General features: G+C 41.6%; 1 protein-coding gene and 1 long non-coding RNA gene across 3 annotated transcripts in view; one reads left to right on the top strand and one right to left on the bottom strand.

Moving 5' to 3' along the window:
- Positions 1–1,351: 1,351 nt before the first annotated feature.
- On the bottom strand, positions 1,352–5,676 carry LOC148043737 (uncharacterized). The gene is made up of 5 exons (XR_015697805.1): positions 5,573–5,676; positions 4,488–4,639; positions 4,126–4,251; positions 3,209–3,277; positions 1,352–1,444 (listed from the first exon to the last, which is right to left on the bottom strand). It is a non-coding gene; the product is annotated as an uncharacterized LOC148043737 (long non-coding RNA).
- Positions 5,677–10,592: 4,916 nt separating this feature from the next.
- Positions 10,593–25,187, top strand: part of LOC148043736 (lithostathine-1-alpha-like) — a 43,266-nt gene continuing 28,671 nt past the window's right edge. The window contains exons 1-4 of one of the 2 annotated variants that reach the window (XM_087723745.1): positions 10,593–10,692; positions 12,518–12,570; positions 13,557–13,595; positions 18,702–18,737. In XM_087723745.1, the coding sequence (XP_087579871.1) occupies positions 12,549–12,570; positions 13,557–13,595; positions 18,702–18,737 (97 nt within the window). In that variant the 5' untranslated portion in view covers positions 10,593–10,692; positions 12,518–12,548. Of the gene's footprint in view, positions 10,693–12,517; positions 12,571–13,556; positions 13,596–15,177; positions 15,214–18,701; positions 18,738–25,187 lie in introns of both variants that reach the window. The other variant, XM_087723744.1, reaches the window with a different exon arrangement.

Here is a 25,187-nt window from a genome sequence, read left to right as displayed (position 1 = left end):
ACCTGCAATGCAGATTTATTTTAAATGTGTTTTTATTTTCCATTTCATTTTCGTACAGTCACATATATACTGTGCATAACCGGGGCCATATAACATTAAACAATAAACACAGCCATTCCTCTTGTCAACAATACCCCCCAAAATAGAAACCCAATGTACCTCTTCGACCCTCCATACACCCTTTCTTCCGCCCCCCTCCAACTTTCCTTTCTTCCCTCCAACATTCCCCTCTACCCTACTTCCCCTCCCCCTCTACCACTCCTCTCTCCCGATACACTCCCTCCCTTCCTTCTCACCCTCCCTCCCATCCTCTCTCCCACCCTCGCTACCCCTCTTTCTTCTATCCCTCTACTCCTCCCTTCGGTGTATTTCTACAATCTATTAATATATTCAGCTTGTCCTATTTTTACAGTGAAATTAAAGAGCAACAGTGTACAAGTGCCGTCACGTTACTTTTTTCAGATTTATGATATCATGTGAGATTTGACTGATAGAATCTTGCTAAGTGTATGTTCCAGAGGTGGGTTCCTACCAGTTCGTACCAGTTTGGTAGAGCCGGTTTGTCAAATCTACCGAACCGGTTAGAAGAGGTTCTACCAGTGGACCCGGAAAGCAGGCCACACCTACAGAAGAGCTTCCAAAAATTTTTGAAACCCACCACTGACACACACACACACACACACACACACACAGACTCACACACAGAGAGAAAGAGAACGAAAGGAAGAAAGAAAAAAAGAAAAAAGAAAGAAAAAGTGAGAGATGAAAGAAAAAAAGGAAAAAGGGACAGAGAGACAAAAGGAAGGAGAGAGAGAGAGAAAGAGAGAGAAAGAGAGAGAGAGAGAAAGAAAACACATGGCTGGCAAACCACTCCCACAAAGGAGGCCACACCCACAGAGTAGGTTCGAAAAATTTTTGAAACCCACCACTGGCATGTTCCCAAAGGAAATATACGGTATTTCTTTCCTTCTTACTTCGATCACATGAAAGCTGGCAGGCACACCCAGGGACACCCACGTACCCAAACTACCGTGTTTCCCCAAAAATAAGACCCCCGAAATAAGCACTTAGCCTTATTTTTGGGGAGGTCTTGTTATTTTTGAGGTGCAGGCGGCGGTGAGTGTGGTCATCTCATGGCTGCTGCTGTGTTGCAATATTTTTGGGGGAGGGCTTATTTTAGCCCATGAGCTCAAAAGCTCAATTGGGCTTATTATCTGGGGAATGTCTTATTTTCAGGGAAACAGGGTATTTTCCCAACTTTCAAAGTTGGTCTTGGAGATTTTTTTTGGGGGGTGGGGTGGGGGAATCCTCTTCTAAACTGATCAATCCATAGGAAAGAAACGAAAAAACTTACACAGAGTGCCAATCCAAGAGGTGCACAGAAACAGACAGAAGAGTATGATGAAACCAACGACTACGGATCGTTGGCTTCCGGTGGTTGGAGCTGTGGTTAGGGAAAGTAAACATTGGTTTTTTAAAAAAGAAATCCATTCGGTAGCAGCAGGAAGGATCTTACTGTCCATCGCCGTCATGCATTTTCACTAGCTGTGGGACCCTCAATGTGCAACTGATCCAGAGCCTGGGCCCTCGGTAGGTAAACCAAGCAGAAGAAGCCTTCGTGAAATGCTCGCCACTGGAGGACATGTTCAACCGGCCCTTCGCTCTATGGTGGCCTTAGGCAGACGTGGTCTTCTGCCAGTTCGCACCGGTTTGGACGAACCGGTCGTGGCGGCAGCGGGAGGCTCCGCCCACCCACCCAGATGTCATCGTGGACGCTGTGCACATGCGCTCCCAGTTCCGAACCGGTAGCGAAGGTAAGAGGATTTCATGCCTGGCCTTAGGTTCCACAGAGGGCATCCATCCCAGGCTTCCATGAGCAAGTAGCTAGTTTGGAGTGCCAATGGGGTGAATTCCAAACTCCTTGGCAGTTTATGAAGGACTCAGGTTGGACTCAGGAAAGGTAATGGATTAGGAAAATCCGTTTCTCGTGTCTGGTGGTTTGCACTGACTTTGCAGCCAGGCTAAGACCCATTTTGGGTACAATACTTAATCTCTCTCTCTCTCTCTCTCTCTCTCTCTCTCTCTCTCTCTCTCTCCATCCATCCATCCATCCATCCATCCATCCATCCATCCATCCATCCATCTACTATCTATCTATCTATCTATCTATCTATCTATCTATCTATCTATCTATCTATCTATCTATCTATCTCCTTCCTATCCATCCATCCATCCATCCATCCATCTCTATCTATCATCTGTCATCTATCTCCTTCCTATCTATCATCTATCTATCTATCTATCTATCTATCTATCTATCTATCTATCTATCTATCTATCTATCTATCTATCTCTCCATCCATTATCCATCCATCCACCCATCCACCCATCCATCTCTGTCTGCCTCTCTTTCTCTCTCTCCACCTGTCTTTCTCTCTGTCTGTCTGTCTGTCTGTCTGTCTGTCTGTCTGTCTGTCTGTCTATCTATCTATCTATCTATCTATCTATCTATCTATCTATCTATCTATCTATCTATCTATCTAATTTATGATTTATTCAAGGCAGCTTTCAGAATATAAAGCCTCATTTAAAACAATAAAACTAATTTTAAAAGAATCAAATAAATGAATGCAATATAATAAAATCATTTAATCTATTTGGATACTTTTGGCCTGGAAGATTGAGCCCCCATTTACATCTTGCTTTTCATTTTGGGGAGGAAACCCTTCTGCAGTCGGTACATCCCAACCAACCCTCTGCCTACCCAACATTTTGCATTTTGACTGAAGAAGTTCCTTGGAGGAGTAACAAAATGTCTCAGTTTGAATACTAGCAACTTTGGTCCAGTTGCTATGACTGAACCTTTGAAGATACTTTGGTCCTCACCCTTACGATCACCCCAGTATCTCTCCAGACACGGGGTTGAAATTTGAGTTGCTAGGCAACTGGCATGCATTCCTGACAGTTGTAGCATGCCAGGGGTCACGTGATTGCGATTCATAAGCCAGCCAGCTTCTGACAAGGGGAAAGCCCGATTGGCTTAACGACTGCAAAAGAAAGTTCATAAAAGGGGGTGGGACTTATTAAACAATTGTCTGGCTTCACTGTGGAAATTATGGTAGCAATTGTGGTCGTAGGTCAAGGACTAACTGCACGGGAGAACTGACCTTCTCATAGGGGAAGAGTGAAAGGTAGGCATAAAACATACCTTTCGGGGCTGTTCTGCGAGGCATAGTCTCTCTTCAGTGCGTGCCACTAGCCATCTTGATCTCTGCGGCTAGAGAAGGAAACGCAATATTAAAACAAAGCGATGTTGTAGAGCAATGGTCTCCAACCTTGGCAACTTTAAGACTTGTGGACTTCAACTCCCAGAGTTCCTCAGCCAGCAAAGCTGGCTGAGGAACTCTGGGAGTTGAAGTCCACAAGTCTTAAAGTTGCCAAGGTTGGAGACCACTGTTGTAGAGGACAGCAAAACGGAAATAAATAGAATCGATTTAAATATCCTGCCATGGATCTCGGGACCTTGGCTGACTTGCATCCAGAAGTTGTGGGTGCTCCAATGATGGAGGTTTTTAAGAAAAGATTGGATGGCCATTTCTCTGGAACGGGGTAGAGCAGAGGTGTCAAACTAAATTTCATTGAGGGCCGCATCAGGGCTGTGGTTGACCTAGGGGGTGGGTGGTGGTGGCTGGGAGGGCGTGGCCGACTGGATGGGCGTGGCTAGCTTGACACCACTCCCCAAACTGCTGGCATGTTTCCTCTTTGCACTGGGTACACCAGGTTGAAGCAATGCTGGCAGACCAGGTTGACATGACATGGGCCGGCCCCTTACATTTTTCAGGACAGCCCCCATGGGCTGCATCGTGGGCCATATCTGGCCCACGGAAGAGGTGGGTTGCCTCTGATCTGGGATCTATGACATCTTGCTACAGGACAGCTCACCATGGCCAACTTGCCGTAGGACAAGAAGAGTGACACTAATATCGAAGAAGCAGGGACAAAATGAAGTGCAAATGACAAAAATTAGAATATTTTTTTTAAAAACTCTTTTAAATAATGAAATTGAATTGTCCCGTGGAAAGTTGGCTGCGGTGGGTCGTCCCATTCCATCTGATCGGTCCTTGCCTCTGTTGGGTTTGGGGTTTGGATTGCCCGACTACTTCTGAGGCAGATGATGGGCCAGGCCGGGCCTTGAAGGTCTCCGCAGGATCCTTGCTAGAAAGCCAAAATGCAGCAATCTGAGGGAGAGGCCTGGTATAGAAATGGAAGAGATAAAGAAATAGGAAAATAAAAGAAACGGAGAAGAGCGGGGTGGGCTCTCATGCTTAATTTTCGATTTAAAATAGGGTGACATGTCCTCCTCTTCCTCTTTTCCTCCTCCTAACTCCTCTTCTTCCTACTCCACCTCTTCCTCCTCCTCCATCCCCTCCTCCTCCCTCTTCTTCTTTTTCAACTTTTTCCTTCTGCCTCCCCCACTTATTACCTACCTATCGCGTGATCTTCCTGCTATGGTGTTAAGATTGTTGGCTTTCCTTATGATGCAGGTTATTCAGCTTCTGCTGCTACCCAATTGGCTGGCTGCTGTGCCCAATCGGCATTCAGCGTTTAGCTTTCAGTTTCCTTCTCTGGCCTTTAGAAACTTGAACATGAATATTAATTAGTAATTCATAATAATTCACAATTAATTAATAATAATGATTAATGTTAACAGGAAGTTTTTGATGAGGAAAGGGAGAAGTGACCACATCAGAAAGAAAGGAAGATTGAAGGTAGTCCTCATTTTACCAGCTCAAAATTTCTATGGCTAAATGATCTTTGCTTAACATTTATTAAGTGAATTTTACCATATTTCAGTGGTGGGATTCAAACATTTTTACTACCAGTTCTGTGGGCGTGGCTGGGTAGGCATGGCATGGTGGGCGTGGCGTGGTGGGGGTGACGTGGTAGGGGAAGGATACTGTAAAATCTCCATTCCCACCCCACTCCAGGGAAAGGTTACTGCAAAATTTCTATTCCCTCCCGATCAGCTGGGACTCGGGAGGCACAGAACAGATGGGGGTGGGGCCAGTCAGAGGTGGCATTTACCGGTTCTCCAAACTTCTCAAAATATCCGCTACCTGTTCTCCAGAAATGGTCAGAACCTGCTAAATACCACCTCTGCAGATGCTAATTAAATAAATATGAAATAGTAGTGCAATCAGGCATCACTTCCAAGCTTCTGCGACTGGAAGAGAGTTCCTCGGATTTTGTGTGCCTCTGACTGACTTGTGTACGTGTATTCTCACAAGACAATGAAAGCTAAATAAATTAATGCAACAATTGTTCAAGGAACTGCATCACTTTAAGAAAACAAAATATGAAAATCACCCAAAAGATTTTGTGGATTTAGTGTCATGTAAATTAAGTCCATAAAATGTTTATTTTCATTTATTTTATTTTGTCAAACATGTAAAAGATGACAGGTATAAGTATAAATGTAAGTATGAACACAGTAAAAGGGTTCAAATAAATGGAGACCGTAGGAGAGGGATGGTAGGCACGTTGGTGCGCTTTTATATGCCCCCATACAGACCTCTTAGGAATGGGGCGAGGTCAACAGTAGCCAATCTTAGGTTAGCAGAGTCTGCTAGACAGAACTGAAGGCCCTGGAATAAAGACAGACTTTCAGTAGCACCTGGAATTTATGGAGAAAGAACCATTTTTGAAATCATCCAATTGGCGAGGATTACATTAAAGGATCAAATAATTGGTGTGTTTGTAACTTAACTTTGAGACTGGCGAGCAAAGAGATCAAATTTCATTAATATCTTCTAAAACATTAGTTGTGAGTTCGACAAAACGTCCATTTAAAAAAATTGCATTACAATCTCAACTCAGCCCCTTCTGGGCTCTGTGAAAGCAGAGCCAATGATAGCGGCGGAGACCAGGGAACCAATGAATAGACTGGTTCCTTAGAACCTCTCTGGATAGAGAGAGCACAGGAGATCACCCACATGTGCTTCGGGTGGCTGCTCCTCATGAGTCCTTATCATCTTGACAAAATGTATCTTACACCATCTGAAAAAATGTATTGAGATTGTGATAAGTTAAGCAATACTAGCTTCTTTTCCCCCTGTAATATATCATTCTTTATATCCCTTAGTGGTTGAAGGGAGGCCAAGATGTTACAAGGATAAAGAATTATAGACCAATTTCATCACTGAACAATGACTCTAAACTGCAATTTTGGCAGAAAGGTCTGGCTCAAGAACTGGGCCAACCTGTGATCCAATAGGCCAGGGGCATCAGATTCAAGGCCTGATTGGCCCCCGGGGTGCTTAAATGTGGCCCATGGGACCACCCTGGAAACACTGAAGGACCAGCCTGTGGGGCCTCTGCCATCAAAAACAGAGCTTGGGAGGGCTGCGGGCAGCCATCACAGCCGAAAACGGAGCTTGGGATCCCATTTTAGCTGGCAAAGCACTCAAGCCACCATACACCTCCCCCCCCCTGGACATGAGTGGCCATGGCCCCCCCTGGTCCCCCCCTCAAACACAATCCAGATGCGGCCCTCATTGAAATGGAGTTTGACACCCCTGCAATATAGACAGCTGAAAATATTAACTGGAGACAAACTGGACTGGACAATTTGAACCCAAAAAGTAAAAAAAGAAACCCTGATAACTCTTCCCTGGACATGGCGGAAGGCAGAAGGAAAACTCTTTCATAACACACGGACAGACTTCGCCCTTGTTTCAAGTGGGAAACGAGGCCCATCCTAGATCAAGCCAAGTCCAAAAACAGTAGGAAACTTCCAGAACTCTGACAAATTGGCCATCCATAGACACGCACAGACATAAAGCAATACCTATATACTGTGCAAAAGAGGCATTCAGTGAGGCAAAAACTGCCACAAACCCCCCCAAAGGCCCCTCCCCACCAGCACTCAGCACCCAGGTGAGCTTAGATGAACTGCACAATTAACCTCAGACCAACAATCCTTTCTTTCAGGCGCTGTCTTCTTTCCAGAGCCTCTCCTCATCAGGGCAGTCTATCTTTTAGTTGCAATCTTCACTTGGACTCCTGTCTCTGATTCTCTTTATTCAGCCATTTTCTCATAAAGGCTCTGATGGCAAGCTTCAAGCAGCCATCTTGTCTTCCCTCCTTCTCGCCTCCTGCCTAGCAACACCCCTTTGATTGGTGCCTGCTGTCTGATTGACAGCTGGGACAACCTGGGGGCAGCCACAGGGGGAAGGAGGAAGGAGCACAAGGGCCTATCACCTCCTCAGGGAGGCGGTTCTTCCATGACAGATGAGAGCCAACTAATCATGAAGAGGCCCATCCAGAGTCACCTGACCCCCGAGGGCCAATAAAAGAAAAGAAGTGGGGTCTGTCAGGTTTTGGCGGGAAGGGGTGAGGTGTCTTTGGGGAGAGAGGGCAGCCATGATGGGTCCCCTCAGGGAAGGCTGGAAAATGGCTTGGCTATAGGTTGCTTTGTGTGTTTCCCCCCCACTTCTTTGTGCATTGATCCTTTTCTTTCTTTTCTTTTCTTTGCACTTTGCTTGCCCATTTATGTCAAGGTCTTTCTCTCTACATTGCACAACCCTTTCCCACTTTCATGGCCACTTCTCCCCTCAGGGACAGAACTTGTGCCATGAAGCAGGACTCACATCTTGACATTTTTGACTAAAAGGTGGCTAGCTGCAGACAGCCCTGTGTATGGGTCTTGACTAAAAGAAGAAATAACTGGTACTTGTTGCGGTTTTAGCATTCTCTGAGGTTGGATTCCTTCTTGCAGATGTTTGAGAAGAGGGCTAGATAATTTCACTAGTATTCTGATGATATAAAGTGAGGCCTAATAGCAGAACAACAGATTTGGAAGGGACCATGGAGGTCTTCTAGTCCAACCCACTGCTCCAGCAGGACAACCCTCTACCATTTCAGGCAAATGGCTGTCCAATGTCTTCTTAGAAGCCTCCATTGATGGAGCCCCCACAACTTCTGAAGGGAAGCTGTTCCACTGATTAACTGTTTTAACTGTCAGGAAATTTCTCCTTAGTTCTAGGTTGCTTTAATTAATTTCCATCCATTGCTTCTTCTCCTGACTTCTGGTGCTTTGGAGAATAGATTGAACCCCTCTTCCTTGTGGCAGCCCCCCCAAATATTGGGAGATGTCATCATGTCACCCCAGTCCTTCTTTTCATTAAATTAGACATACCCAATTCCTGCAACTGTTCTTGATATGTTTTAATCTCCAGCCTTTTGACTTCTAGTCTTTGGTTGCCTTTTTCCTGGAAAGGTTTGGGGTTCTAGGCCTGTTGATGGCTGGTTGGTCGGGGGATTGTGGTTCTAGAAATTGTTTTTCATTGTCAGAGCTGGCCTACAAACCCACACAATCCTCCTAGGCAAACCCAGCAGCGCCAGAAGACGGCCAGGAGCCCTTTATAACGTATAATACGGGGGTGGTGAAGCTCTCCATGTAGGCAAAGAGGTAGAACCCGGGGTGGCCACCTTGAATTGAATTTGAATTTACTTTATTTGTATGCTGCCCTTTTCCCTGAAAGGGACTCAGGGCGGCTCACAATTCAAGGGAGGGGAAAACAACAACAATTACAAAATATAAAGACATACACAGTTAAGAAACACAACAATCATACCATTCGGAGTGGGGCTGCAAGTCTTCAAGGACATCAAGACACTGTTGGTGTCATTTGTATCCTTTTTCTTTTTTTCTTTTCCAGAACTGTTGTACTTTTAATTTTTGTACCAGGTGTCTTTTATATTGTATTTTTCAGGTGAGCTTCTGGGTCGGTTTGGATGGCAGTAACATAGTAATATGTCCAATAAATAAATAAAATAGGCACAGAACCTAAGAAACGCAGCCCTCCCCAATATGTCCACCTCCGAATAGGATGGGTCTGCTTATTGGATGGATTCACTTAAAACTGTTTTGCTTCTTCCTCAGTTGTCTTTTTCTCCGGAACTGAGGAAGCTTCTTGGATGAGAAGCAAAACACCTTCAAGGAAAAACAAAGTCCAGTTGCCTTTGGAAAAAGCAACTTTGGAATTCCCATGACCCGGATGACCAAGAATCTCCATAGACATTTATCTCTTTTACTGGCCTATTTGAACGCAATTTTTCAGTGGGGAATATAAAGGTGGGATATCAGTTCAGTCATACGAACTGGAGATTCTTGCTGAAAACCCACTTTAGGAAAGTACAAGTGAGGAAATGGGGCTTTTTAAATATCACGGCAACCAAAACTGGATGCAATATTCCAAGTGCGGCCTTACAAAGGCTTTATAAAGCGGGACTATCACTTTATGTGAATAGTATTTGATTCTATCCCTCTGTTGATGCAGCCTAGGACTGTGGTGGCTTTCTGGCAGCTGCAGCACATATTTAAGTGACTAAATACACTAAACGGTATACTACATCTAAAGCAATAAAACATTTTAAAAGATAAAAAGCATCCAAAAGAAATGTACAGAGCAGCTGAGATACTTGGCCAGTTAGCAATACGGCCGGAAAACATGGCCCTTGACACACTCAGTGCCCCAGGCATGGGGACACAGGGATGTTTTTAGGCTGCACCCAAAAAAATGTACCTGTGCTTTTCACCACAATGCCATATGCAGGCAAAGGCTCAAGGACCTTTGCATATATGCTAATACCAAGGTAGCTATTTCCAGCAAGGACTGCAGCTAGCCCAGTTCTACCCAGGAAATCCCACTTTGGGCAATTTTGAAGCAGGAGAAGAAAATTCACACTCTAATTTTATACTTTGCTGAGGATCACCTGAAATGCAGAAACTGAGGGCTAAGCGCCAAATCCTGATTGGGCACAACAGCCAGCCAATCGGAGCGCGGCAGAAGCTGAATATTCTACATCATAAAGAAAATGAACTGTCTGAAGTTGCGGAAGGAAGCTCCAGTTATAAGGTACCAAGAGAGGGGAGGAAGAAAAATTGATTAAGGCTCTCGAGAGATGGTGCTTCTGCTCCCCTGCTCAAGTCCAGGGGTGTCTCCAGGGTCTGCAGGTTGGCTAGGGACCCTTGGCATCCTGCCTCTAAGCCCTCTGCCACTTGGGGGGGGGAGTATTGGGGCGCGATTCAAGGAGAAAGTGAGAAAAATGTTTCTTTTTGGACCAGGCAATTGGGGCCTTAGAAGGTGCAAGTGCTCAGGGACCCGAACAGCACATTTTCTTCACTGGGTCCAAACTCTGGAGCTACTGATCCGTGGGAGATCCCTGCCCAATCAGCATCTGGGAGGGAAAGAGATGTGCTGTTGCAGTGCTTTTGTTTGGCAGAATGACTTTTGGCCCTGTTGTGTATGTGAGTGGAAGCAGAGTGAGGAATGTGTGGTTGTGATCAAACCAAAGGAAGAGTAACCGTTTAAGAAGTATAGCATCGAGCACCTGAGTGTATGGAGAAGCTGAGAATGGCAGAGCCAGGAGAGTCACTGCAAAGATGTTTGTAGAAGTCGGGAGGACCAAGGAAGGTCAGGAAGCCCAGCTGAGAGAGACCGGTGCGGAAAGGGCCTCTCAGGGCCAATTGTCCCCTGCCTGATTCTCCCCCCTCTGTCCCTTCTCCAAGAAAACTAGATACAGACCAGATCAACTGAAGTCCAGGGAGAGAGAATATGGGGAACAGAGAGTCAAGCACTCAGGAAGAATAAGGAGAGGCACAAGACTACCATCAAGAGAGGTCTTACGGTAGGTTAATGGAAGGAGTGATCATTCTAGATCTGAGCCCAGACCACTTGCTTATTAAAAGCAGCTTCTTGTGTGTATTGTGAGGTGCAAACAACCAGAACCACTCGGGAATAGTCTCAACAGTAGTTCATTGCTAGCCAACTACGTTACAAGAATCTCACCAGACTGACTGCATTCCCCTGGGAGTGGTCAGATAAGGCTTCAAGAATTGCAGGGGAGGACAAGCCTTTGATGCTTCCTGCTGTGCTGAGGCTCCAAATTCGGGCCCGTCTTAGCTCCTCTGTCCAGCCTAGCTGGAGATTCTACCACTTCTATATACACACAGTTGTTGAGCCCTATGGCAGGTAAACTCTATGCGGGAATTGAATTGGAGTCGATATGTGTGTGTGTGTGTATGTTTATGCAAATCTATATGTACTGTGATGTGTATGTGTATTTATTAAGGTGACCAGATTTTCAGATTGGTAAGGAGGGACACTTTTGACCGGGGGGGGGGGTGATTAAAATTTTCATACAACCCAAAAATAGTATCGTAATATTTTTTTATTTCAACATAACTACAATTTACAAATATAAATTGTAACTGTTGCCAAACATCAAAATTTTGATTACGTGACCATGAGGATGCTGCAATGGTCGCTAAGTGTGAAAAATGGTCATCAGTCAACTTTGGTCACTATACCACCTTTCTGGCCACAGTTCTTAAGTGAATAACTGCAGCTGATAAGTTAGTAACATAAGTGAATCTGATTTTCCCATTTGACTTTGTCAAAAGGTGATTATATGACCCCAGGACACTGAAACCATCATAAATACGAATCTGTTGCCAAACATCAAAATTTTGATCGCGTGATCATGAGGATGCTGCAACAGTTGCTAAGTGTGAAAATGGTCACTAAGTGTGAAACATGGTCATCAGTCACTTTTTTCAATGCCATTGTAACTTTGGTCACTAAGCCCATTATACCACCTTTCTTGCCACAGTTCTTAAGTGAATAACTGCAGCTGGTATTTTGTATTGAATTTTAAAAAATCCTATGCACAATAAATAAAATATTATTTTAAAATACATTAAAAAAATAAAAGAAAAAAACTCAGCTCACTTACCAGCAGGCTTACACTACAAGTCAACCAAGAATGATGTAGATGTTAATACAAAGAACTGGGCAAATTGAAATGGTGAAATTAATCAGGGAAATATTTTTCAAAGAAACTTTGCCACCATTTTGGAGCAGCCCTCCAACCTCCGTGCCCCTCCCCTCCAGAAAATCCAGGAAGTAACAGTCGCTTCCCTCTCTAGCCAAGTGTTTCCTGCAGCTCTATGGTACTTGGTCATTTTTTCTTATAAAATGAGATAAAAGGGGCGTGGGGGGTCCATTTTGTTGCTTTAACGTTTTAATATCTTCAATGAAAGTACTGAGAAAGAGAGAGAGGGGGGTATTAGACGGGGTGTCTTTTGTCTTGCCTCGGTTAGGATTTCTTAAGCAAATCCACTGGGCTTTCAACATGAAGCCAGAAAATCGGGAGTTTTTGAAAACTGGCCGGGACCCTGGACAAATTGTAGAAAAGCGTGCTCGTCACGTTGAAATCGGGATGTCTGGTCACCTTAGTGTTTATATACAGTATATGTGTGTGTGTTTGTGTGTGTGTATTACCCAAACAAACAAATACTCATACAAAGTACAACTCTCAGACAAAAGTGGGATAGAGATGTAACTAATTTCCTTCTCCTGGTTTTAATACAAAAGTTTGGGCTGGAGTTGGGTTCTCTATCTTGCAACATTAGTTTTCCACTGTCTGCTCCATCATCTTCTTCACCATTCAGGAGGAACTGTTAAATACACTGAAGAGACCAAATGGGTCACAAAAAGTCACATCGTAAGTTTTTTCTTCCATCATTTTCGCTGCTAAAGAATAGTATGTGGTTGATACATGTTGGGCTACAGTTTTTATCCCTTCCCCCATATTTTAGTAAAAGTTTAAAGCAGAATATAACATAATTACCATATTTTTGGAGTATAAGATTCCCTCAAAAAGGAGGTTGAAAATGTGGGTGCGTCTTATACACTGAATACAGTATTTTTTGCCTCCTGAAACCCCACCCCCTTCACCAAAATGGCCGCGCATAGCCTTTAGGAGGCTTTCAGAATGCTCCTGGGGGCTGGGGGGGGGGCGAAATTGAGCAAAAAAGTCCCTTTTTTGCTCAATTTTGCCAGCCCCCAGGGAAAAACCGGGCCATTTTGGGAGGTTTGCAGAGTGCAAAAACTTTTTTTAAAAAAAATAGCCTCTTCAAAACCTTGGTACATCGTATATTCTGAAACATACGGTACCCAAACTAAGAAAGAACAAAGAAGAGATAGAGAGGGAGGGAGGGGGGAGGGAGGGAGGGAGGGAGGGAGGAAGGAAACCAAAAGAATAGAAATATATTTCCAATTTCCTTTTTAGCAAATATAATTACAAAATAATCTTGCAAATAAATCTAACTTTCATCTATTATGCAATTATTCAAAACATGTGCATTTCCCCTCATTTCATGCAGTCAGGAGTTTCTAGTCAGCCAGAAAGATATTGTCTTTTCTCTTATGGCTTTTATGTGTTTTGCACTGAGGAAAGGCTTCCCTCTAGGCCCACTTCCATAAAGCCCAGATTGGTAGATGGCTGCAGTGATAGTTGTCTTTCTGGAACTCTGCCCCATCTCTACATAGGATCTTTGGAGCTCAGTCAGAGTGATTTCCCATGTGATGAAAATGGCTGTTTCAATTATCCATATTTATTTAGGGGCATGCTCCTTGGAGAGTTTAAGTAACACGTTGGAAATGATGGCTTTAGACCGGATGTAAAAATGCAGTTCTGTCATTTTCCAGATTCAAAGAAACACCATGGTGAGGAGAAGAAAGGAGAAGGTACGTATGCTTTTATAGCCAAGTATTTAATTTGACATGCAATTTAATATTACTCCTCTAACTAATTGCAACCTTAATGTTTAATCTGCTGTGGTCTTCTTGTGCTCTTGGGCAGGTCTACCATAGGATCAGCTGGGGCCTCAGCAGCAGCCTTCATTTCTCCAGATATACTTTGTTGTGGATGATGACAATGAGAGGCACATCCGTTGTCGAATCTACCCAGATGTTAATCCACAACTGGTTAGCCAACTGCAGAAGTTGCTGTGTGAACACAACAACTATATTCTGGAACTTAAGGCTGCTGTTCATTCTGTTCGTAAGGGCCACAAGGACTCCCAAGTGGTGATTAATGACGATAGGAAGCCTTCTGGAGAGCACCGAGGTCGTTTCAGTGCCCCCATGACTACAGAAGTGTCTGTTCTCATTGTTGGCCAGGATTTTGAGAAGAGAGATATAGTTCGTTCATAGCAGAGACAATAGGTTGTTACGAATCAGTGAGACGCACCATGCCTATGATGCTCTCCAGTACCCTCTGATGTCCTGCCGTGGAGAAGATGGTTATTACAACAACATAACTCAGTGAGAACCAAACACCAAAGTTCCTCTTAAGGAGACTGTCCCTGCTGCTGCCTTTTACAGCTACAAGATAATGGAGCATGATGGCGAAGAATGCTACCTACTACTGTTCCAGTTCTGTAGCAAAGGACAGACTAGTTTTTCTATCAACCTTATCAGTTTCTGCCTCCATATGTTCCATTTCCATATCCAAAACATTTATTCCCCAAAAGCTGCTCCCTTAACGTTTTCCTCTAGAGCCTCAGGATCAGCTCTAAATTTCAAGGAGAATTCTTTCCCTATCCATTACAGTAAAGCCAGGTTATCCAATTCTGTTTCCAATTCTTTGCTGTGAACCTCTATCTTACTCACTAAAATTTCCACTCTGTCATTAATTTGTTCTATCTCTCCAAATATTTGCTTTATAAAACTTTCAACCTTTTAAACATCATATCTCATATTCTCATATTCTTTACATATTTTGCATCCATTTTTCTTGTCCCAAAACAATCCATTTTATCTCCATCTGGCCAACTTCATTTCCCATCTGCTCAAAATATTTCTGAAGAACAAATTGTGTAATTAATTTTTCTGCAGGCTGCTCGTACTTCAGCCTTCTTTTGCCATTTTTCTAGTAGCCATTTCTAATCCATTTTGTAAACAGTGCTGTGGAAGCTGTGCTGGTTCCAAATGAAAGCTAGTTCCAAATCAAATCCACCTCTTATTCCAAATCAAATCTCCCTGCCCAAGGCAGCCTGCAGAGAATGTTGTGAGAGGCTGTGATAGCGTCTTATTCACTAAATATTGGATTTCCACCCTAGATCCAGGCAGTAGTCCAAAATTAGCAGACCAGCAATTGAAAAGTTTGCATCCATCACTTAGTTGCAAAGCATCACCTTATCCTCAATGGAAGCAGAGAATGGCTGCTTCAATCCATATTTATTTATGCTCCTTGCATAGTCTTAGTAACGCATTGGAAATGATGGCTTTAGGTCGGATGTAAAAATACAATTCTGTTATTTTTCAGATTTAGAGGAACACCATGGTGAGGGGAAAGGAGAAGGTATGTATGCTTTTATAGCTAAGCATTTAATTTGGCGTGCCATTTAATGTTACTACTCTAACTAATTGGGACCTTATGGTTTCATCTGGTGTGCTCTTCTTGTGCTCTTCTGCTCTTCCAACAGAAATAAGATTTGCATTCTCCTTGCAATTTAAGAAAGCTTTAAAAATGCTGCTGTTCCAAACAGGGTTTCAGGCAGCTGTTAAGTATCTGGGATCATGGAACACATGAAGAACATATGTCTCTTATACTTTTAGGTTGAATATGATTTTGTACCCAAACTTTATCTATCATTGTATGTTTGTATTTGTTACAATGATTGATGTAGAATTATAGAGAAAGGAGGGTGGGAAGGAAGAGGGAGAGGGGGAGGAAGGATGGAGAAAGGAAGGAAGGAGGAAGGAGGAAGGAAGGGGAGGAGGAAAGGAGGAAAGAAATGGAGAGAGAGGGAAAAGAGGAAGAGAGGCAGGGAGGAAGGAAGGAAATGGAGAGGGAGGGAAAAGAAGGAAGGGAGGGTGGGAGGAAGGTTGCAAAAAGAATAGAAAGATGTTTCTGATTTCCCTGTAATGAACACATGTAATTACAAAATTATCTCACAAAAAAGTTAATTTTTTTCTATTATCCAATTATTCAAAGCATGTGCATTTCTCCCCTTTTAATGCATCCAGGAGTTTGCATAGTCAGCCAGAAAGATATTGTCTTTTCTCTTATCAAAACATTAATTTAGTTGTCTCAACTGTCAATTTCAACCACATATTTCCCCATTGATTTATTTGTATATTATAGCCAATTTTAGCCCATTTGATCAATCATTTTTTCACTTCTTCTTTTGCCTCCTATTTCTTATACATTTTAATAACATGTTCACTATTCATAAATATAAATATTTCAAATTCAGTCTTACTTTGTTCAAAATGATAACACCTTTATCCACTTTAAACTTTCTGATAATTGTACATAAGAAAACCACTGGCATGTTCTGTTCTCAAATCTTCTCTCAATTTTATTTTACAATCCCTTTGAAAAAATTCTAGTACATCACAGTATCTTAATCTTTTATGCTTACTTATTGCTTATCTACAAAATGCTTCTTGTGCTGGAAGAACCTAAAATGTATTTATTCCATTCTCTAAGAATGGCTTGCTTAACATAATTCGTTTTTAAATCTACATTCAGCTGAGTTTTATAATATCATGGGTATCTGTGATACACATGAAATCTCAGATGGTGCCCTTCTAACTCCTTTTATTTCTTTTATTTCGTAACAACTCTCATTCTTTTACCAAACCATAGGCAGCAAAAAAAAAAAATCTTAGAGATCCACTCCTCTTTCTTTTGCCTCTTGTAGAAACTCTTATTAAATTCATGATTCCTTACCCCACCATACAAATATTTCCGCCATGGTTTAAATGGCACATCAATTGTCTGAAAGTATTGTCTCAAACATGAAATAACATTTTAGGTAAAACATTCATTTTAATCAACATGGAAGCCTCTCTTCAGTGCAAAACACATGAAAACCCACTTAGAATTTGTTCCTAAGAGTCCGAGAGTCTTTCAGATGCTTTTTGGCAAAGTGGGCTTTTATGTGTTTTGCACTGAGGAAAGGCTTCCCTCTAGGCCCACTTCCATAAAGCCCAGATTGGTAGATGGCTGCAGTGATAGTTGTCTTTCTGGAACTCTGCCCCATCTCTACATAGGATCTTTGGAGCTCAGTCAGAGTGATTTCCCATGTGATGAAAATGGCTGTTTCAATTATCCATATTTATTTAGGGGCATGCTCCTTGGAGAGTTTAAGTAACACGTTGGAAATGATGGCTTTAGACCGGATGTAAAAATGCAGTTATGTCATTTTTCCAGATCCAAAGAAGCCCCGTGTTGAGGAGAAGAAAGGAGAAGGTACGTATGCTTTTATAGCCAAGTATTTAATTTGACATGCAATTTAATATTACTCCTCTAACTAATTGCGACCTTAATGTTTAATCTGCTGTGGTCTTCTTGTGCTCTTGGGCAGGTCTACCATAGGATCAGCCGGGGCCTCAGCAGCAACCTTCATTTCTCCAGATATACTTTGTTGTGGATGATGACAATGAGAGGCACATCCGTTGTGGAATCTACCCAGATGTTAATCCACAACTGGTTAGCCAACTGCAGAAGTTGCTGTGTGAACACAACAACTATATTCTGGAACTTAAGGCTGCTGTTCATTCTGTTCGTAAGGGCCACAAGGACTCCCAAGTGGTGATTAATGACGATAGGAAGCCTTCTGGAGAGCACCGAGGTCGTTTCAGTGCCCCCATGACTACAGAAGTGTCTGTTCTCATTGTTGGCCAGGATTTTGAGAAGAGAGATATAGTTCGTTCATAGCAGAGACAATAGGTTGTTACGAATCAGTGAGACGCACCATGCCTATGATGCTCTCCAGTACCCTCTGATGTCCTGCCGTGGAGAAGATGGTTATTACAACAACATAACTCAGTGAGAACCAAACACCAAAGTTCCTCTTAAGGAGACTGTCCCTGCTGCTGCCTTTTACAGCTACAAGATAATGGAGCATGATGGCGAAGAATGCTACCTACTACTGTTCCAGTTCTGTAGCAAAGGACAGACTAGTTTTTCTATCAACCTTATCAGTTTCTGCCTCCATATGTTCCATTTCCATATCCAAAACATTTATTCCCCAAAAGCTGCTCCCTTAACGTTTTCCTCTAGAGCCTCAGGATCCGCTCTAAATTTCAAGGAGAATTCTTTCCCTATCCATTACAGTAAAGCCAGGTTATCCAATTCTGTTTCCAATTCTTTGCTGTGAACCTCTATCTTACTCACTAAAATTTCCACTCTGTCATTAATTTGTTCTATCTCTCCAAATATTTGCTTTATAAAACTTTCAACCTTTTAAACCTCATATCTCATATCTCATATTCTCATATTCTTTACATATTTTGCATCCATTTTTCTTGTCCCAAAACAATCCATTTTATCTCCATCTGGCCAACTTCATTTCCCATCTGCTCAAAATATTTCTGAAGAACAAATTGTGTAATTAATTTTTCTGCAGGCTGCTCGTACTTCAGCCTTCTTCTGCCATTTTTCTAGTAGCCATTTCTAATCCATTTTGTAAACAGTGCTGTGGAAGCTGTGCTGTTTCCAAATGAAAGCTAGTTCCAAATCAAATCCACCTCTTATTCCAAATCAAATCTCCCTGCCCAAGGCAGCCTGCAGAGAATGTTGTGAGAGGCTGTGATAGCGTCTTATTCACTAAATATTGGATTTCCACCTTAGATCCAGGCAGTAGTCCAAAATTAGCAGACCAGCAATTGAAAAGTTTGCATCCATCACTTAGTTGCAAAGCATCACCTTATCCTCAATGGAAGCAGAGAATGGCTGCTTCAATCCATATTTATTTATGCTCCTTGCATAGTCTTAGTAACGCATTGGAAATGATGGCTTTAGGTCGGATGTAAAAATACAATTCTGTTATTTTTCAGATTTAGAGGAACACCATGGTGAGGGGAAAGGAGAAGGTATGTATGGTTTTATAGCTAAACATTTAATTTGGCGTGCCATTTAATGTTACTACTCTAACTAATTGGGACCTTATGGTTTCATCTGGTGTGCTCTTCTTGTGCTCTTCTGCTCTTCCAACAGAAATAAGATTTGCATTCTCCTTGCAATTTAAGAAATCTTTAAAAATGCTGCTGTTCCAAACAGGGTTTCAGGCAGCTGTTAAGTATCTGGGATCATGGAACACATGAAGAACATATGTCTCTTATACTTTTAGGTTGAATATGATTTTGTACCTAAACATTATCTATCATTGTATGTTTGTATTTGTAAGTTACAATGATTGATGTAGAATTATAGAGAAAGGAGGGTGGGAAGGAAGAGGGAGAGAGGGAGGAAGGATGGAGAAAGGAAGGAAGGAGGAAGGAGGAAGGAAGGGGAGGAAGAAAGGAGGAAAGAAATGGAGAGAGAGGGAAAAGAGGAAGAGAGGCAGGGAGGAAGGAAGGAAATGGAGAGGGAGGGAAAAGAAGGAAGGGAGGGTGGGAGGAAGGTTGCAAAAGGAATAGAAAGATGTTTCTGATTTCCCTGTAATGAACACATGTAATTACAAAATTATCTCACAAAAAAGTTAATTTTTTTCTATTATCCAATTATTCAAAGCATGTGCATTTCTCCCCTTTTAATGCATCCAGGAGTTTGCATAGTCAGCCAGAAAGATATTGTCTTTTCTCTTATCAAAACATTAATTTAGTTGTCTCAACTGTCAATTTCAACCACATATTTCCCCATTGATTTATTTGTATATTGTAGCCAATTTTAGCCCATTTGATCAATCATTTTTTCACTTCTCCTTTTGCCTCCTATTTCTTATACATTTTAATAACATGTTCATTATTCATAAATATAAATATTTCAAATTCAGTCTTACTTTGTTCAAAATGATAACACCTTTATCCACTTTAAACTTTCTGATAATTGTACATAAGAAAACCACTGGCATGTTCTGTTCTCAAATCTTCTCTCAATTTTATTTTACAATCCCTTTGAAAAAATTCTAGTACATCACAGTATCTTAATCTTTTATGCTTACTTATTGCTTATCTACAAAATGCTTCTTGTGCTGGAAGAACCTAAAATGTATTTATTCCATTCTCTAAGAATGGCTTGCTTAACATAATTCGTTTTTAAATCTACATTCAGCTGAGTTTTATAATATCATGGGTATCTGTGATACACGTGAAATCTCAGATGATGCCCTTCTAACTCCTTTTATTTCTTTTATTTCGTAACAACTCTCATTCTTTCACCAAACCATAGGCAGCAAAAAAAAAAAAAAAAAAATCTTAGAGATCCACTCCTCTTTCTTTTGCCTCTTGTAGAAACTCTTATTAAATTCATGATTCCTTACCCCACCATACAAATATTTCCGCCATGGTTTAAATGGCACATCAATTGTCTGAAAGTATTGTCTCAAACATGAAATAACATTTTAGGTAAAACATTCATTTTAATCAACATGGAAGCCTCTCTTCAGTGCAAAACACATGAAAACCCACTTAGAATTTGTTCCTAAGAGTCCGAGAGTCTTTCAGATGCTTTTTGGCAAAGTGGGCTTTTATGTGTTTTGCACTGAGGAAAGGCTTCCCTCTAGGCCCACTTCCATAAAGCCCAGATTGGTAGATGGCTGCAGTGATAGTTGTCTTTCTGGAACTCTGCCCCATCTCTACATAGGATCTTTGGAGCTCAGTCAGAGTGATTTCCCATGTGATGAAAATGGCTGTTTCAATTATCCATATTTATTTAGGGGCATGCTCCTTGGAGAGTTTAAGTAACACGTTGGAAATGATGGCTTTAGACCGGATGTAAAAATGCAGTTATGTCATTTTTCCAGATCCAAAGAAGCCCCGTGTTGAGGAGAAGAAAGGAGAAGGTACGTATGCTTTTATAGCCAAGTATTTAATTTGACATGCAATTTAATATTACTCCTCTAACTAATTGCGACCTTAATGTTTAATCTGCTGTGGTCTTCTTGTGCTCTTGGGCAGGTCTACCATAGGATCAGCCAGGGCCTCAGCAGCAACCTTCATTTCTCCAGTTATACTTTGTTGTGGATGATGACAATGAGAGGCACATCCGTTGTCGAATCTACCCAGATGTTAATCCACAACTGGTTAGCCAACTGCAGAAGTTGCTGTGTGAACACAACAACTATATTCTGGAACTTAAGGCTGCTGTTCATTCTGTTCGTAAGGGCCACAAGGACTTCCAAGTGGTGATTAATGACGATAGGAAGCCTTCTGGAGAGCACCGAGGTCGTTTCAGTGCCCCCATGACTACAGAAGTGTCTGTTCTCATTGTTGGCCAGGATTTTGAGAAGAGAGATATAGTTCATTCATAGCAGAGACAATAGGTTGTTACGAATCAGTGAGACGCACCATGCCTATGATGCTCTCCAGTACCCTCTGATGTCCTGCCGTGGAGAAGATGGTTATTACAACAACATAACTCAGTGAGAACCAAACACCAAAGTTCCTCTTAAGGAGACTGTCCCTGCTGCTGCCTTTTACAGCTACAAGATAATGGAGCATGATGGCGAAGAATGCTACCTACTACTGTTCCAGTTCTGTAGCAAAGGACAGACTAGTTTTTCTATCAACCTTATCAGTTTCTGCCTCCATATGTTCCATTTCCATATCCAAAACATTTATTCCCCAAAAGCTGCTCCCTTAACGTTTTCCTCTAGAGCCTCAGGATCCGCTCTAAATTTCAAGGAGAATTCTTTCCCTATCCATTACAGTAAAGCCAGGTTATCCAATTCTGTTTCCAATTCTTTGCTGTGAACCTCTATCTTACTCACTAAAATTTCCACTCTGTCATTAATTTGTTCTATCTCTCCAAATATTTGCTTTATAAAACTTTCAACCTTTTAAACATCATATCTCATATTCTCATATTCTTTACATATTTTGCATCCATTTTTCTTGTCCCAAAACAATTCATTTTATCTCCATCTGGCCAACTTCATTTCCCATTTGCTCAAAATATTTCTGAAGCACAAATTGTGTAATTAATTTTTCTGCAGGCTGCTCGTACTTCAGCCTTCTTTTGCCATTTTTCTAGTAGCCATTTCTAATCCATTTTGTAAACAGTGCTGTGGAAGCTGTGCTGGTTCCAAATGAAAGCTAGTTCCAAATCAAATCCACCTCTTATTCCAAATCAAATCTCCCTGCCCAAGGCAGCCTGCAGAGAATGTTGTGAGAGGCTGTGATAGCGTCTTATTCACTAAATATTGGATTTCCACCCTAGATCCAGGCAGTAGTCCAAAATTAGCAGACCAGCAATTGAAAAGTTTGCATCCATCACTTAGTTGCAAAGCATCACCTTATCCTCAATGGAAGCAGAGAATGGCTGCTTCAATCCATATTTATTTATGCTCCTTGCATAGTCTTAGTAACGCATTGGAAATGATGGCTTTAGGTCGGATGTAAAAATACAATTCTGTTATTTTTCAGATTTAGAGGAACACCATGGTGAGGGGAAAGGAGAAGGTATGTATGCTTTTATAGCTAAGCATTTAATTTGGCGTGCCATTTAATGTTACTACTCTAACTAATTGGGACCTTATGGTTTCATCTGGTGTGCTCTTCTTGTGCTCTTCTGCTCTTCCAACAGAAATAAGATTTGCATTCTCCTTGCAATTTAAGAAAGCTTTAAAAATGCTGCTGTTCCAGACAGGGTTTCAGGCAGCTGTTAAGTATCTGGGATCATGGAACACATGAAGAACATATGTCTCTTATACTTTTAGGTTGAATATGATTTTGTACCCAAACTTTATCTATCATTGTATGTTTGTATTTGTTACAATGATTGATGTAGAATTATAGAGAAAGGAGGGTGGGAAGGAAGAGGGAGAGGGGGAGGAAGGATGGAGAAAGGAAGGAAGGAGGAAGGAGGAAGGAAGGGGAGGAGGAAAGGAGGAAAGAAATGGAGAGAGAGGGAAAAGAGGAAGAGAGGCAGGGAGGAAGGAAGGAAATGGAGAGGGAGGGAAAAGAAGGAAGGGAGGGTGGGAGGAAGGTTGCAAAAAGAATAGAAAGATGTTTCTGATTTCCCTGTAATGAACACATGTAATTACAAAATTATCTCACAAAAAAGTTAATTTTTTTCTATTATCCAATTATTCAAAGCATGTGCATTTCTCCCCTTTTAATGCATCCAGGAGTTTGCATAGTCAGCCAGAAAGATATTGTCTTTTCTCTTATCAAAACATTAATTTAGTTGTCTCAACTGTCAATTTTAGTACATCACAGCATCTTAATCTTTTATGCTTACTTATTGCTTATCTACAAAATGCTTCTTGTGCTGGAAGAACCTAAAATGTATTTATTCCATTCTCTAAGAATGGCTTGCTTAACATAATTCTTTTTTAAAATCTACATTCAGCTGAGTTTTATAATATCATGGGTATCTGTGATACACATGAAATCTCAGATGATGCCCTTCTAACTCCTTTTATTTCTTTTATTTCGTAACAACTCTCATTCTTTCACCAAACCATAGGCAGCAAAAAAAAATAAAAAAAAATCTTAGAGATCCACTCCTCTTTCTTTTGCCTCTTGTAGAAACTCTTATTAAATTCATGATTCCTTACCCCACCATACAAATATTTCCGCCATGGTTTAAATGGCACATCAATTGTCTGAAAGTATTGTCTCAAACATAAAATAACATTTTAGGTAAAACATTCATTTTAATCAACATGGAAGCCTCTCTTCAGTGCAAAACACATGAAAACCCACTTAGAATTTGTTCCTAAGAGTCCGAGAGTCTTTCAGATGCTTTTTGGCAAAGTGGGCTTTTATGTGTTTTGCACTGAGGAAAGGCTTCCCTCTAGGCCCACTTCCATAAAGCCCAGATTGGTAGATGGCTGCAGTGATAGTTGTCTTTCTGGAACTCTGCCCCATCTCTACATAGGATCTTTGGAGCTCAGTCAGAGTGATTTCCCATCTGCTCGTACTTCAGCCTTCTTTTGCCATTTTTCTAGTAGCCATTTCTAATCCAGTTTGTAAACAGTGCTGTGGAAGCTGAGCTGGTTCCAAATGAAAGCTAGTTCCAAATCAAATCCACCTCTTATTCCAAATCAAATCTCCCTGCCCAAGGCAGCCTGCAGAGAATGTTGTGAGAGGCTGTGATAGCGTCTTATTCACTAAATAGCGGATGTCCACCTTACATCCAGGCTGGAGTCCAAAATTAGCAGACCAGCAGTTGAAAAGGTTGCATCCATCACTTAGTTGCAAAGCATCACCTTATCCTCAATGGAAGCAGAGAATGGCTGCTTCAATCCATATTTATTTATGCTCCTTGCATAGTCTTAGTAACGCATTGGAAATGATGGAAGGTCGGATGTAAAAATACAATTCTGTTATTTTTCAGATTTAGAGGAACACCATGGTGAGGGGAAAGGAGAAGGTATGTATGCTTTTATAGTCTTTTCTCTTATCAAAATATTAATTTAATTGTCTCAGCAGTCAGTTTCAACCGCATATTATCCCACTGATCTATTTATATATTGAATAATTTTTCAGCCCATTTGATCATGCATTCTTCCACTTGTTCTTCTTTTGCCTCCTATTTCTGTCAATGCTTATACATTTTAATAACATGTTCATTATTAATAAATATAAATATTTTAAATTCAGACTTAATCTTTTATTCTTACTTATTGCTGATCTACAAAATGCTTCTTGTGCTAGAAGAACCTAAAAATGTATTTATTCTATACTCTAAGAATAACTTGCCTAACATAATGCTCTTTAAAATCTACATTCAGCTGAGTTTTATTATATCATGTATACCTGTGCCGGCCAAATCTCAGATGATGCCCTTCTAACTATGCACTGAGGAAAGGCTTCTTTTTAGCCCTGCTTCCATAAAGCCCAGATTGGTAGATGGCTGCAGTGATGGTTGTCCTTCTGGAACTCTATCCCATCTCCACACAGGATCTTTGGAGTTCAGTCAGAGTGACCATCGGATTCTTGGTCGCTTCTCTTACTAAGGCCCTTCTCTCACGATTGCTCAGTTTGACTGGGTGATCAGTTCTTGGAAGGGTTCTGGTTGTGCCAAACGTCTTCCATTTGAGAATTATGGAGGCCACTGTGCTCTTAAGAAACTTCAATGCAGCAGAAATTTTATGGTAGTTCTGTGCCTTGTAGTAATTCTGTCTCTGAACTCTGTAGGCTGTTTGACATCATGGCTTTTGCTCTGCTACTGTATGTTTTGTCAGCTGTGACGCCTTCTATAGAGAGACGTCTACCTTTCCAAATCATGTCCAATCAATTTAATTTACTACCACTTGATTCCAGTCGAGCAAAGACGGGTCACTAACCAGTAGTGGAAATAGCGAATGGTCCACTGAACTGGTACGGACAGCAGGATCACCATGCCCCGAACTGATTCCCCGGTTGTCACAGCAT

This window comes from Thamnophis sirtalis, unplaced genomic scaffold, assembly GCF_051295495.1.
Source record: "Thamnophis sirtalis isolate CommonGarterSnake01/CBP01778 unplaced genomic scaffold, rThaSir2_p1.2 scaffold_10, whole genome shotgun sequence".
Lineage (NCBI taxonomy): Eukaryota > Metazoa > Chordata > Lepidosauria > Squamata > Natricidae > Thamnophis > Thamnophis sirtalis.
Note: the sequence above shows the minus strand (reverse complement) of the source record. Positions and strands in the feature narration are given on the sequence as shown.